The sequence below is a fragment of the Balaenoptera ricei genome, chromosome 1 (assembly GCF_028023285.1).
Source record: "Balaenoptera ricei isolate mBalRic1 chromosome 1, mBalRic1.hap2, whole genome shotgun sequence".
NCBI lineage: Eukaryota > Metazoa > Chordata > Mammalia > Artiodactyla > Balaenopteridae > Balaenoptera > Balaenoptera ricei.
The window spans coordinates 188,532,648-188,548,972 of NC_082639.1; the positions used below are offsets into that span (position 1 = coordinate 188,532,648).

At 36.8% G+C, this 16,325-nt stretch overlaps 1 protein-coding gene across 6 annotated transcripts in view; it reads left to right on the forward strand.

The window, feature by feature from the left end:
* Positions 1-16,325, forward strand: part of CRB1 (crumbs cell polarity complex component 1) — a 265,758-nt gene that overhangs the window by 56,442 nt on the left and 192,991 nt on the right. For 2 of the 6 annotated variants that reach the window (XM_059942885.1, XM_059942890.1), the window contains one exon: positions 8,693-8,830. The exons of the other annotated variants lie outside the window; for them this stretch is intronic. In XM_059942885.1, coding sequence (XP_059798868.1) covers positions 8,693-8,830 — 138 coding nt within the window. The remainder of the gene's footprint in view (positions 1-8,692; positions 8,831-16,325) is intronic. 6 annotated transcript variants of the gene reach the window in all.

Sequence of the window (16,325 nt, forward strand, 5' to 3'; positions counted from 1 at the left end):
AAATGAATTAAATACAAGAATCTCCTGACAGTATTTTATCAAAACCCAGTGTTAAGATGATCCTTAAGCTCTATTTATATCTTGTTACAATTTATGATATTGAAATTATTTAGAAAATTAGACATTACATATAAATTGCCCTATGAAATTTGGCATATTTATCAGCCCTCTGTAAGAAATATTGACCACTTAAATTTATATTAGAAGAGATAATTTTTGACATTCTTTTCTTTTCTTTTTTTTTTCTGATGTGAACCATTCTTAAAGTCTTTATTGAATTTTTTACAATATTGCTTCTGTTCTATGCCTTGGCCTTTTGGCCACGAGGCATGTGGGACCCTAGTTCCCCCACCAGGGATCGAATCCCCACCCCCTGCACTGGAAGGCGACGTCCCAACCACTGTACTGCCAGGGAAGTCCCTGACATTATTTTCAAAGACAAGGTCTTATCAGATCCAGCAAAAGGGAATTCATATAAAGTAGAAATTTATGTGTTAGGAAATACCCACTGATTCCAAAATTTTGGAATTGTTATATTTTATTAAAGATTTATAAATCAATTCTAGAACTAGAAGAGCTCCAAGTAGAGTGAAGCTATATGGAAAGAAATTCTAACCCTTTTGAGGAAAATTTTAATATATAATTTTTTACTTTCTCTGATGAGGAGAAAACTGCTTTTCTCACTTTCTCTATTCTACTTCTTCATAGGTCACAGAACATGTGTAACATAGACTTGGCTGGCACCTAAGAAGTCTCTAATCAGAAAGCTTTATTTAGTGTCCCCCACAGTTGGCCACACATCTTTTAACCTTGCCTCTCTCACCCCATGTTTTCTCCGCAACCAATTTTTTGGAAAGTGTAGTTTACATTCACTGTCTCTACTTTCTAACTTTCAATTCACTCATAAAAATAAGTGAAGTTTTGTATATGTAGAGCTGATTCACTTTGTTATAAAGCAGAAACTAACACACCATTATAAAGCAATTATGCTCCAATAAAGATGTTAAAAAAAAAAAATAAGTGAAGGTTGAATTCTGCCCCAATTCTCCATTGATATTCTTCTCACCAAGGTCACTAAAAATCTCCTTACTGTTAAATCCGTCTGGCACATTTTGGTCCTTATCAGACTTAGTTTTCCTGCAGCATTTTCATTGTCCACTACCTTCTCCTTCCTGATCCTCTTTCCCCTCTTTGCTTCCATTGTACTCTGTTCTCCTGGTTCTTCCTCTTAAATCTCTGACTCAGCCTCCAATCATTAAATATTGGAGCATAGGTGTTCTCTAGGATGTGGCTGCTGGTTCCGTCCCCTTCATACATCACATTCTCTTCTCTTCCAGAGTGACTTACTGGCCGTGACACCTGAGGCAAATTTTTATCATCTGTAAAGTGGATAGAACCTACCTCATAGTGGTATGACAGAGAATAAAAGAAAGAATGTATATGGAAAGGCCTTAAAAAAGTATTTGACATATAATAATGACTTATTATGTGTTAAATATTGTATGGTTATTCAGATATGGGGAGATTCAATACCGAAAATATATAAATTATCCCCAAATTAATTTACACAATCAATGCAATCCCCATTAAAATCCACATAGGAGTTATTGAATGGAAATGGACAAACTGCCTACAAAAACTTACCTGGAAGAGAAACTGTGCAAGAAATGGCAAAATTTTAAAAAGAAAGATTCGAGTAGGCTTACCATACCAGATACCAAACTTATTTTAAGTTTAACTCAGTTCATTGGCAAAGAAATACACACAAGAATAGTGAAACAAAACAGATTTATGTACAGATGGGAATTTTATACACGATTTCAAATTTGAAATACAAAGGGAAATTTTTTGAACATTGGCTATCCATTTGGAAATAAAGTTAGATTTATAAGTTCACCATTCATAAAATTGGATTGCATACAGATTAAAGACATAAAACAAAAAAATTTAATAAGCTTCTTTCTTAAATTTAAAATAAATATTGGAATAAGACAGCAGATCCTATGTTAGTAATCCTGTAGTCTTTTCTTCAATAAGACAAAAACCAAAGGACATAAAAAATAAGATAAACAAATGTGTGTAAGACAGATAAATTTTTAAATAATAATTTAAATCTTCATAACTATAAGCAAATTTAAAGGACAATCTATTTGGAGGAAATATTTTTAACACTTGTAGCAGACTAAGAATTAAGATCCAACTTTATAAAGAAATCTACAACAAAATAAATAAATTTTTAGAAAAGCTAATAGAAAAGCGAACAGGATATGGGTTGGCAAATCACTGAAGAGAAAGCACAAATGTTCAAAAGATGCTCAGTCTTCTTAAATATGAAAAACATGCAAATTAAAATTTCAAGTTTTGATTACAAATTTTAAAAACCTATACAAAAGTAAAATACATACCATGATGAACCTCTACATACCCAATAACCAGCTTCAAAATTTATCACCAAATATCCAATCTTGTTTCATATAGTCACTCCCCTCCCCATTGAGATTTAGATATATTTTTTTTGGTTTTGTTTTTAAGAAAGAAGTGTGGCTTGGTCATTCACGTATATATATATATATTTTAATTAATTAATTAATTTATTTATTTATTTTTGGCTGTGTTGGGTCTTCGTTTCTGTGCGAGGGCTTTCTCTAGTTGCGGCAAGCGGCGGCCACTTTTCATCGCGGTGCGCGGGCCTCTCTTGCTGCGGAGCACAGGCTCCAGACGCGTAGGCTCAGCAGCTGTGGCTCACGGGACCAGCCGCTCCGCGGCACGTGGGACCCTCCCAGACCAGGGCTCGAACCCGTGTCCCCTGCATTGGCAGGCAGACTCTCAACCACTGCGCCACCAGGGAAGCCCTAGATATATGTTTTATCATTTGATTTTATCAAATGTTGGGCAAATGTGGAGAAATAAGTTCCTTCACACACAGCTGAGAAGAGCTGAAATTGGTCACCTCATTTTGTGAAGTATCTGTTAAAGTTAAAAATGAACATACTCTAAAACCTAAAATTACTGCTTTTAGGCATTTGCCCTAGAGAAACTCTTGTGCATTTGCACAAAAGAGGTGTGTAAAATGGTTATTGTTAAATTATTGTTTGCATAGAGAAAATTGGAAACAACACTGACACCCAGAAAAAGAAATAGTTAAACTATGGTACATCCATCCTGTGGAATGCCATGTGGCGTTAAAAAGTGTGAGCCGGAGAGCTGGACACCACCTGCTTCTCGCCCCCTGCCCTCCCTGGCCAGGTCCTGGTCCTTTGTGACCCTTGGCCACCGTGGTCTGGAGATGGAGCCACTGCTCCTGGCCTGGAGCTATTTTAGGCGCAGGAGTTTCCAGCTCTGTGCGGATCTGTGCAGACAGATGCTGGAGAAGTCCCTTATGACCAGGTACCGGCTGGACCCTGTGAGCCCTGTGGATCCCGGAGATAAGGCTGAGGGCCCGGGGGGGGTCTCTAGGTCCCTGGGAAGTGGGTCCAGGGAGGAGGGCCCGGGGTGGGGGGGGTTTGACTGTGTGGTCGGCATAGACACCTGGAGCGAGACCCCCTGGAGACACACACACAAAAGTGTGAGCTAGGTAGATTTAATAATGTGCAAAAATACCCAAGACATATTGTTGAGTGAGAAAAGAAAGTTGCATAATAATACACATACTATAACATCATTGTTTAAAAAGAAAAAATGAAAAGAAGCCAAATAATTTGTCTATCAGTCTATCAATCAATCATCTATATATCTGTCAACCTGTAGTCTAGAATGCTATAAAACAATCTTCACAAACAATAACAATGGTTATTTCTGGGGAGGAGTGTGAGATTGGTATTCATCAAAGATTCTTTAGAGTATTTTTACAAGAATACATTTATGATTTACTTATATAATTAAAAATAAGTACTATCATGACAAGAATTAAGAACAATAGATTAATAGAACTGAGTTTGAATCTGAACTCTCTCACTTATTATGTGTTTGACCTGGCTGGCTCAGTCTCTCTTTTGTCGAATCGGGATAGCTTCATATACTTTATGGAGATTCAATTCTGTGGGTATTAAACGAGAGAGCGTCCAGGAAAGAATCTGCAGTCCAGAGCAGGTAATCAGCTGAAGATAACCAGCGCTCTTTGCACTCTATTAAGTCAATTTTAAACCTCAAGTAACTGAATGATGAAGTATTTTTTCTCACTAGATTGCATCTGCTCACTAGAGTTTAGATCCATAAGGGCAACGATCCATAATGTCTTAACACATATATATGAATTACTGATGTTTACTCTGGTGTCTGGTATACAACAGGCACTCAGCAAATGTTTGTACATTAATATGACACCTATCTATTCCACCAAGAACTGCTGTCCTGAATTCTGGAGTTGTATTTCCAGATCCTATCACATATCCTCATCTTGCTTTTGAATAGGCACCTCAAACTGAACATATTTTAAAACCGTACTTATTATTTATATCTATACACCTTCATCTCTTCCTATATTCTTTGTTTTATGACATCTAGCTTATTGATGAAAAGTCTTCAGTACTTTTTATTGTCATTCCACGGTAGACTTTTTAACTTTAGAGACAAATATTGACCTTTAAGATTTTATTTTGTTCACTTTGTCTTATTTCACTTATTTTTGATGCACTTTAAATATGGTTTCTTCTGGGGACTCAGTGGGCTTTTCTAAATTCAAGAAGTCACATTTTTTTCTCATATTTAAAAAATATATACCATTAGGAATTACATCCTCCCCATTTTCTTCCTTCTTTCTTCTGGAATAGAGCCTTCTACCTCTCTTCGTTGTTCATTCTTTTGGACCATCTCATTATCTCATACTGCTCTATTCTGGATGAATTCTTCAGAACCGTCTCCTAGTTAGCTGAGTGTAGTGTTGTCTACCATTTAAGCCATCAGTTGAATTTTTTTATTTCACTGACTACTTCTCATTTTTAGAATTTATATTTGGTTCACTTTCTAATAGGCCTAATTGTTTTTTATGATGTCTTCTTGTTTTATGAAATACATGCATTCTTTTGTCTCTTTAAAAATTTTAAACAGACATTTTATAGTGTTATTTTAAAGTCTCTTCTGATAGCTCCATTTTCTTTGAGTCTTTTGAGTGTGAATGTTTCCGTTTGTCATGTCTTCTGTCTCTTATGGCAGTGGGTTTCTAGTTTGATCGATAGTTTTAGACTGTGAGCTCATCTTCAGTAGAGGCTGCCTTCCACAGGAACCCTGTGTGAACAGTGAGTTACAGCATTCCCACACAATGGTTCCTATCAGGCTCCTCTCACTGGACCATTGATTTTCCTATTTCCAAACAAGTACTCCTTTCTTTCCTTTTTATTTTTGATAAGATTTTTGGCTTAGAATTTTGCACCCCATGTTCAGCGCAAGTTGAGACCTCCACATGGTGTAGGTTCACGCATGGGGCAGGTCTGGGTTCCTGTTTCTCACAGGGAGCCCTCTATCCACGTTCAAGAGTAGGAGTCCTGCTTCCAATCTGCATTCCAAGGCCAGTGGGAGGAATTAGAATTGGTCCCCTGCATGAAGCCAAAAGGCAAGAGCTTTCTGTCCCAATTGGATATTCCCCTCCCCCCTTTTTTAGAGCTAACCTATGTATTTTTACAAAAGTTATAGTTTGTCCAAATGCATGTATTTCAATGTGTTTGACTTGGAGGAGAGTGCTTGCTCCTTCTTGTTTGGAAGCCCTTGTCTATATTATTTATTTCTGTGAATGCATTACTATTATCCCAAGTGCCCAAGCTGGAAAAATTATAGCTTTTCTGTGGCCTTATTCTCTACCTCAGTCCTTTCGATCTATCTAGTTTACTTTTACTCTTTTTTTTTTTTTTATTTGCTCTCCCCACTGTCTGATTTAATTTGGGCCCCATCAGCTCTCTTGTGGGCTATGACAACATCCTTTTCACTGGTTTCCATGCTTCTCATCTGCCCTCTGCCAGTCATTGCCACGTGACCATGGGAGTTATCTTTCCAAATGCAAATCTAATTAAATTATGCCAATCCACTGTTTAAAACCTATTGATTGTTTCCTTTCTTCATATTAGAAGTTAAACTACCTTGATTTTGTGGTTTACTGAGTTTTATGTGCTGACATTGCCCTGTTCATACTTGTATGTCTGCAATATCAGAATATTTTCAGTTCCTTGATCTGCCCATCCACTGTATGCCTCTATTCCTATACACATGCCCTTTTCCTGAAGAGCCGTTAAACACCACTTTCCCTCTATTTATTTGTTGCACCCACACTTGAAAATTCAGCTTAAATATTACTTCTTTTGTAAAGATTTCCTAACTTGCCCCAAATCTGACACATAGTAGCCATTCACTCTTTTGTTTAATAGCTATATCTGATTATTTTCCTATATTCAAGCTCAACGTATACAATTTCTTCAAACATTCTTTGTGTAATATGTTTCCCCAACCACTTATTATCTTTGATAATTTTGTCTTTTGAAAAACCCAAATCTTCTTTGCCTCTTTAATTGTGACACTCATAACACAACTTGACAGAAAGTTTTCTAGTACCGTCAGATTCTATGCCTGGAGCCCTTCATTTCCTCTCCAGTCTATCAAGTGGTCTTGTACATTGTCACTTGCTTAGCCTTGAGGTCCATGAGGTCCATGGTGGAGCCCTTTTTTTTTTTTTAAGTTTTTATTTTTTAGAGCAGTTTTATTTTTTAATTTATTTTTTAAAATTTTTATTTATTATTTTTGGCTGCGTTGGGTCCTCGCTGCTGCATGTGGGCTTTCTCTAGTTGCGGCAAGCGGGGGCTACTCTTCGCTGTGGTGCGCAGGCTTCTCATTGCGGTGGCTTCTCTTGTTGTGGAGCACGGGCTCTAGGTGCGCGGGCTTCAGTAGTTGCAGCACTTGGGCTCAGTAGTTGTGGCTCACGGGCTTAGTTGCTCCGCGGCATGTGGGATCTTCCCGGACCAGGGCTCGAACCCGTGTCCCCTGCATTGGCAGGCGGATTCTTAACCACTGTGCCAGCAGGGTTTACAATAAAATTGAGAGTTAGGTACAGAGATTTCCCATATACCCCCTGCCCCGACACATGGAGAGCCTTCCCCATTGTCAGCATCACCTACCAGATGGTACATTTTTTATTAAATAAACTTACATTGACAAATCATAATCACCCAAAGTCCATTACCTTAGGGCTTGCTCTTGGTGTTGTACAGTCTGTAGGTTTGGACAAAAGTATAATGACATGTATCCATCATTATAATATCATACAGAGCATTTTTCACTGCCCTAAAAATGCTCTGTGCTCTGCCTATTCATCTCTCCCTGGAGGCCTTTTTAGGACAGATGGAAGATTTGGTCATTCCAGTATGTGGATTTCCCAGAGTCCACATTGCAAAAAGCATAAAGGGATATGTAAGAATAAAGATGGAAATGGAAACCATAGGGTTTATTGAAGGCATAATGTTCTAGAAATCAATGGGGAGACTCTAGTCCTACCTCTGCCATATCTTTCTAGATGACTCTGGGCAGACAGTATAATTGCTCTGCATTTTCATTCTCTAACTGATAAAATACAGGGATTAGAATAGAGGATTAATACTGCCTCTATAATTATTTTACTCTAATTGTTAAATTGCTCAAGCTAAATTATTTGCATTATAGGGGAAAATCTTTACAAACAATAACTATCATGAACTCTGTAAGAAATAAATAACTAAAATGGATAAGCCCCACTATAGCAAGTAAAATCCTCTGGGAGTGGGTCAGCATATAACATTAGTAGAAAACATTAAGCCATCAAAATATTATTCCCTATTTAGATACACAAGCAGGAAATATAGAGACTTTAAAATACATAAACTTCTGACAGAGCTCTCAAGTTTTACACAAAATCTGAAATGTAAATTGCATTTTGAGTGTAACAAGTAGCCAGTTTTAACAACAGAGCAAGGCCGTGTACTAGCACTAACCTTAGAGAATAAGACATCTGACTTTAACTATAGATGTTTCCATGAAGTGTCCAAGGAAAATACAGTCTTAAGGACTTGAAAAATTTAATCTGAAGAAAAATACCACAGTACTTAGCATAAGTATATATAAAAAATAAGTAAATATATTTGCATTCAACAATTATGGTAAAGCAAAAATTCAAGAAATCCCAGAGGATATAAATATCATGAACAGGATTAGGAATGGGCTCTAGGTTTATGGAAGAAAAACTGCTTCTAAATAATCTCCAGAACTCTGTCCATTTTATCAACAACCGTAATCTGACTGAGTTGTGAGAGTATGTTTATGAAAAAGTGACGTGTCTGTGAATTGTGTTCTGAAGATGAAGGTAAATATACAGAAATACAGGGTGTTCCTTTAATAGTTGCCAGATCATAATGATTGTGTGCCTAGACAGTCATCAGAAATTAATTCCTCTTTTAAAAATGATTCAGGACACTCACCTAAAGCAGGCCCTTTTCAGGCAGCATTGTTAAAGGAAGGAAAGTAGTACACGAGGTCTGAGGGGGGATGACTCCAGTCCAGCATGAAAAAAATCTGCACCAGGTTTGAAAAATCACCCCATCCTCCTGTGTAAGTAAGATGCCAAGAATCACAACTGCTTTCCGAATCTAAGTCCCCGAGTCTTCTGTGAGGGATCTGTAAGAGGGGAAGGGACAGAGGTGGCACCCAGGGGCTCTGAGACTCTGGCTTCTTTCTGAGTCAGGCAGAGCTCGGGAGCTGGACAGGGACCAGACCACCACCAGCACGTCGGAGCACGTCCTCCACGAGACCATGGCGCTTCAGACAGTTGCCCACCTTCTCATCTTCTGCCTCAGTCTCTCACTGCTCATCTCCATAAAAAGTAAGCCTCTTCCATTTATTGAACTTCTGGCAATTTCCTGACTTTTAAGTGTTTGATGGGAATAGTGTGTAGTGTTGCGTGTTCTACAAAATGCAAGGCTTTAAAAAAAAGTAAGAATTTGGTGTGAGCAAGCGTCCTGTGTTAAACAAATCAGTGGGACCAGTCAGTGTGAACAATTTTCTGATTCTATGATTTCCAGTAAGTATTCTAATAGAAAATGTTCTTTTTCAACCTTTTGAGTGGTGAGCAGGAGATTGAAATGGCCACATAGAGAAGGTTTTTTGTTGTATTTATACTTTTATGGAATAGATCTGGCACTTTGTAATTGATATCCTTTAAGAGGAAATTAATCATAAGCTATATAGCATTTTATTCCCAATACTGTGTATGTATCTTCACTTTTAAAGAACTTTGTGTCCCAACATTTGCTCTCACAATCAAGGAGATAGAGTCTCAATTTTCCCCAAAGGATAATTGTTCAAAGCATTTCTTTTGCCAGAGAGAAATGGGCTTCCTTTCTATTGTATGTGCTTCTGTTTTATAAATGGAGATGTCATATTCCACAAACTTCCCCAAATAAAAACAAGAGTAATGTTTCTGAGATAATGTTGTTGGATGTACGGCAGTGTGGAGAATCAGAGGAGACCAACAGCCTCAGCTGTGTGTTTATGAAGGACAGTAGCTATTGAACATGTTTAAAACAAAGACAGGCAGAGTGTGTGCTTGTCAAAGGGGCCATGTGATTTGTGTCTGTCAAATCTGAATATCAATAAGGCAAAGCCATAGCACAGCTGCTGTTGAACAAGACTCCTTGGTGTTAGAACGCAGTGTTGTGTAATCTGGGTCACCTGCTGTGGCTGCACCAGCGAGACTGTTACTTGTATGGTTTACAGCTGAGCGTATATCAGAGGTTTGGTGAAAAACAGGAATAGATGCTATAGCTAAGGCAGCTGAAGCCAAGTGGAGAAAAACCAAGTCAAACTAAAGGAAGGAACAGTAAATTCGCAACACATACACACACACTCAGGATTTTTTTCCACAGTGGTACTTATTGAAAAGAGTTGTTATTTAAATAGTATTCATCCTCCTTGAAACTTAAAGTGGGCCGCCTGCAATAGGAAGTGAGGCACAGAAGCGATATGTTGAGACGTGGGGGTAGAAATGGAGCAAAAGAAATGACAAGACACATAAAACGCAAGATGAAGTGAGTTTACAGTACATTTTATGGCAAAGACCTTTGTAATTCCAATGCAGGGTATATTCTAATTCCTAGTGTTTTCTGCACTTAGCTTTTAAGGAGATGAATATGTAACCTCTAGAGTACCATCTCTTTTTTTAAGGGCTCAACTGTGCAACTGAAATTACATACAAATAATTTGTTTTCTCTCTCTTCGAGTGGGGGATTATTTATTGATAGTCTTTAAATAAGTACTTTGTAATTACTTGATATATTCTCTAGCACAATATTTTTATTAGTTAAAAAAAATTTGAAGCCTCATTTTGTTTAATTTTTAGGCAGGCAGACTCTTATCTGTGTTAATATATTTGCTGGCAAGTTGTGATGATATTGCCTTCCTCGTCAAAACACTTAGTTTAGACTTTTTTTTTTAACTGACTTGAAAACTTTCACAACCTCAGCCTTCTTTTCCACCCTTGCCTCTTAGTACTCATGACACAGATCCTATATTCCAGCCATATTAATAAAATAATAGCTAATAGTAAAAGTTGCTGACATTGCTAAGCATTTTATATATGCTATATTTCATTTAATTCTTACAACTCCACCATAAGATAGATATGATAATAATCATCCGTATTGTATGGAATCAGATGGCTATCCCAGGTATCTCAGCCTTTGGTACATAGCAGAGAGCTGGAATGTTTAAGATGCAGCCTCTCAAGTCCAGCCCCAGATATTTTGTATGTCTGGGTAGGTCCCATGAGTATGTAGTTCAACAAGCTCTCTGTTTCAAATGCAGGTGATCACAAGTTCTACACTACCCAATATATCTTTCTTGAGAACTTTAGTCATCAGTGTTGTAAGATATAAACATCTCTCTCTCTCCTCGGAAGGATTATTTAGGAGAGAAAATAAGCAGTATGAGCTTTACAAGCATTATTTCCATTTAACATACACGACAAGTAGAACTTGTCATTAATTCGATTTTATAGCTGAAGAAACAGTGGCACAGCGAGGCTATTTACTTTCCCCAGGCCATGCTGCAGTGAATGGTGGCCCTGGGACTAGGACCCAGAGGTCCGACCCTGGATTCTGTGCTCTTAGCTTACGTGTACAGACTCTGTTGAAGGGATAGTGCGGAGGAGTTAGCGCGCTGCTCGGAACACAATAAAAGCACACAGAAAATTTTAGTTCTTTGGATCATATGCGTTCAATGAATCAATGATTTTTCTTCTTGAACTTCGAAATACATTCTTTTAAAATTAAGAGAAAAGAGTGACCCTTGACTCCATACTATATTTTTTCATGAAAGTGGTGCCTTGCTCTCCTACACGGGGCATGCTGTGACCTTGATGCATGAATCTGTGGTGAAAGGCTTTAAAGAAACTACCATGCATTAGAAAAGTGATTGATAGCTGTATTTCATGAGTCTTTTATGCATTTGGAGGTAAATTGAATATTGTCAATGTAAATTCCACATCTAGTTTAATTTAAAATTAATTGTTTTAACCCATATTCAAAGTGTGGTCATAGTATGCAAGTGAAATGTGGTTTGATAAAATTATTATTAAAGTTATTTGAATAATTTCAAAGACTTTGGGATACCATCCCATCTTCTAGCACCTGTTGGCAATTATTAAGTAGCTGAATTTGAATAGAGTTATTTTAAAGAATGCTTTCTTTTCAATCTACCTAAAGTATAAAGAAATAGAATCTATAAAGACAAAATATGGTCGTATTTATTCAATCTTAATGCCGCTATCAAGAAATAATTGAGTTTGCTCAATAGGTCAGAGAAGGTTGATGTTATTCATTAGGGAGTAATCGTCTAATTTTCTTTAAAATGTTACTTATGTAGAAACATTTGAAACTTTTATATTCACCGTTCCAGTTAACATCTTTGCAGCAGCATGTTGTAAAGTGCTTACAGAATTATCAGAGTGAGAAAAAGATATCTTTGCTTCTTCATAAATTAAACAATTATCTCATCAGTTTACAGTAGAAGTCTCTACTTCATGAAGGTTACTCACTGTTCCCTGATTCATGCAGCAGAATTAATTTTAGCTTGTAATTTTTGAGGCTTATTTTAGGCGAATCAGATTTTTCAGGAGAATTGCATTCTTTTTTCACCTTTGGTGATTTTCAAAAATTACCATTAATGGTATTACAATATCAAATTTTGAAATTCGAGAGGATAAGAACAATCAGGGTTTTTAGTTCTCTTTTATATTTTACTGCTGATTTATTGGAAATCCCTGAGAAGCCCAAGTTTCTCCTTTTAGAAGATGAAAATGAGAGTATCCGTCTTCCCCATTCACACCATCCCTGTTCACATTAGATTAAGCTTCACTATACATACTTACATTACAATTTGCATTTCTTTTCATAATATGTACCAAAATGTGAAAATATTACTTTTGTGTTGACTTAGTTTTACCTATGAGGTTGTAAGACATGGTTGTAGAAACCATGGGTGTTTTGCTAACTGATATATCCTTAGTCAGTGGGTAGCTACTGTCTAGCTCAGGGTAGTCACTCAAGGAATAGTTATTAAATGAGTAAATGAATAATGGAACTTTTATAGCATTTGCTATAAGAATTGAATATCTTCCTTACTCATGACATTTTGGCATTATTTTTTAACCCTTACATTGTTTTATTTTTTATAATAGACTTTATTATTTTAGAATAATTTTAGGTTTACAGAAAAATTGAGAGGATGGTACAGGAGGGCCGCCTATATCTCATACTCAGTTTCCCCTATTCTTAACATCTTACATCAGTATGGTAGATTTGTTACAATTAATGAACCAATATTGATACATTATTATTAACTAAAGTCAATAGTTTATTCAGATTTCCTTAGATTTTTTACCCGATATTTTTTTTCCTATTCTGGAATTCTGTTCAGAATATCATGTTATATTTGGTTGTCAAGTACCCTTAGGTTCTTCTTGGCTGTGGCAGTTCCTCTGGTGTGGTTTTTGATGACCTTGACAATTCTGAGGAGTACTGTTTAGGTATTTTATAGGCTCCTCCAATAGTGGTATTTGTGGGATGCTTTTCTCATGGTTAAGACTGGAGTTATGGGTTATTGGGAGGAAGACCACAGAGGTAAAATGTCATTCTCAAGATATCACATCAAGGATCTGTGCAATCAACATGATTTATGACTTCTCTCTCCTTTTTTTTTTTTTTTTTTTTTGATTTATGACTTCTGATGTTGACCTTGATCACTTGGGACATGGTATTTGTCAGGATTCTCCACTGTAAACTTCTTTTTTCCCTTTCTGTACTTTCTTCTTAGGAAGGAAGTCACTATGCACTGCCCACACCTAAGGAGAGGAGAATTATGCTCCCCTCTGGGAGAGCAGAGCATCTACATAAATTACCTGGGATTCTTCCATATGGGAGATTTGGCTTTTCTCCATCGTTTATTAATTTATTCGAGTGTTTATGTCACTATGAAGTCATGGATATTTATTTTGTACTCTGGGTTATACTGCTAATACTACTACTACTTTACTGTCTAATACTTACTGTCTAATACTACTTTACTGTTTTGTTTCTCAAGTTGTTCTAGCTTTGGCCACTGGGAGTTCCTTCACTTGGTTCCTGTTCTCTTTTATCCTACTCCCTATCAACGTGAGGTGCTTTACTTCCTGACTTTCTGGCTCTACAAGATGTTCCAGACTTGTCTTGTGTATTTCCTGCCCCAGTCCTACCATATGCCATTGCTGCCGTGAGCCCTGGTTCCTTTTCACTAGAGATTGGCAGTAGAAACCAATTATCTGAATGTAAGGTGTGCTTGGTGCCACTGGGGTATCATTTCTTTTAGGCCATCTCAGCTGATAGAGCACAGAAATATATGTGTGTATATACACATTTGCTTACATATATCTATATGTACATTGGTGCATATATTAAGCTAAACATGAGTTTATGTTGATGCCTCTAACTTCATTACCACATGGATCGTTCTAGCTTCCTCCCCCTCCTTGTCTGTAAATTCCCACTCTAACAGTGAGAAACCTGCCATTTGCCATTCATTTACTTAATTGTTTAAATTCAGTAAATATAATTTTAAAAGTATGTAAAGTATATAGGAGTGTCAAATTCTTAACCCATAATCCTGTAGAAATACCCTTATCAATTTGAGTACACTACTTATGTGCATTTCCTTTTGTCTTTAGTCTTAACACTTTGCTTGTTTCCTTAGGACAGCACCTTTTCCCCCACCCCCTTCTGTGTGATTGTTTTATACATTTTTTGTGTGTCACAATCAACATTCTTTCCTGGGATCTTTGCATACAATAAAATTCACTCTTTGTGCTCTAAGGTTCTATAGGTTTTGACAAATGCTCCATTACAATAGTATACAAAATAGTTTTACTACCCTAAAAGTCCCCTGTGATTTACCTTTTTCACCCTCCTTTCCTGTCCCCAACCCCTGGGCAATCACCGATCATTTTATTGTCTCTATGGTTTTGTCTTTTACGGGATGGCATATAATTGGAATGATAAAATATGTAGCCTTTTCAGACTAGCTTCTTTCAAGTAGCAAAATTCATTTAAGGGTTCTCCATGACATTTTGTGACTTGATAGCTCATTTCTTTTTATCACTGGATAATATTCCATTGTATAGATGTACCACAGTTTGTTTATTCAACTATTGGAGGTCATCTTGGTTGCTTCCAATTTGGGGCTATGGTATTAGTTTCCTAAGGCAGCTGTAACCAAGTGCCATAAACTGTGTAGCTTAAACAGAAATTCATTCTCTCATAGTTCTGGGGGCTAGAAGTCTGAAATCAAGGTGTCAGCAGGGCCCTGCTCCCTCTAAAATCCTTCCTTGCCTCTTCCCAGCATCTGGTGGTGGTCTTCAGTCCCTGGCATTCCTTGCCTTGCAGCTGCATCACTCCAAGCTCTGCCTATATAATTATGTGGTGTTCTCCCTTCATCTGTCTATAGCTCTTCTCTTCTTTTTATAAAGACATCAGTCATATTGGGTTAGGACCCGTCCTAATAACCACATCTGAACTTGATTACACTTACAAAGACCCTATTTACAAATAAAGTAAACAAGGCACAGGTACCAGGGGTTAGGACTTCAACATATCTTCTTGGGAGACACAGTTCAACCCATTATATCTATTATAAATAAAACTCTGATTTATGATGAAACTGCTTGATTAATACCACTTTTATTGGGCAAAATTAACTTTACATGCAAATTGAATTATAAAAGGATTTTTTAAACTTGATAAGTGCTCAGTGTAATATGTCTATATTCTTCTCTTATTTTTCCTCATTCTTTACACTATCCCCACCTTCCACACATTAAACCTTTGGTTTTGAATTGAGGGCTCAGAAATTTCCTCCCACATAGATTTTCCTCATGACATTACAGTCTGGTTAATATAGAGAGTGGCACCAGAATTGGGCATAAATGTGTTTTCACATTTTCTTGGGACAAATAGCTTAGCACTCTTCCCCTACATGAATGTTCAATACTTTAACCTACTTTTCTTTCACAGACTGTGTTTGTTACTTGGGGCACCAAAAGATTACTGTCTTTCATTATCAATTCAAAACAATGATTATAAATTACTTTGTTGTAAATGTATTATTTGTTGTATTTATTAATATAATGTCATTCTTTATTTTCTTCTTATGATTTTGCCATAACAGTGAAATTGGAGGAAGGAATGTACTTAGTCATCTAGAACTAGGTTGTTGATATTGTTAACACCCTTTATCAGTCTTCTAGGGTTTCCTTCCCAATTTAATAAAAAGCAGTGACTCCTCCAAAGTTTTCCAGCAATGTGTTAGGTAAGTTGTCATATATTCCCTAGCCTTCTTTTTGTTCTCGGAAAAGTTCTATTACAAGGAAAACTCAAGCCAGTGTACTTAGAATAATAACAGTATGGGACCAAAAAACAAGAAAAGGCATGGCAGTAGGTATGAGCATGACTATTCAGAGCCAAAATGTTTTGGCTGGAACAGAAAGTTTATTGGTTCTAGAGGGAAATCAAGGTAAGATGAGTTGTCCCCAGCCTCGAGATAGGATAATTAATAAATATTTTAAAGTTTACTGTTTACTCACTCATTTCTTCATTGACTCCTTTATTCAACAAGTATTTATTAAGTCTACATGCTTGCTACTGCTCAGAGGATACAGCAGTAAACAAAGAGACCACAATCGTTGCTATTGTGAAGTTTATATTTTAATGGGGTGAGACCAAATAAGTCTCAAAAACCAAATAAGTACAATATGTAATTATAAGCTGGCAATAAGTGCTGTGGAGAAAAGCAAA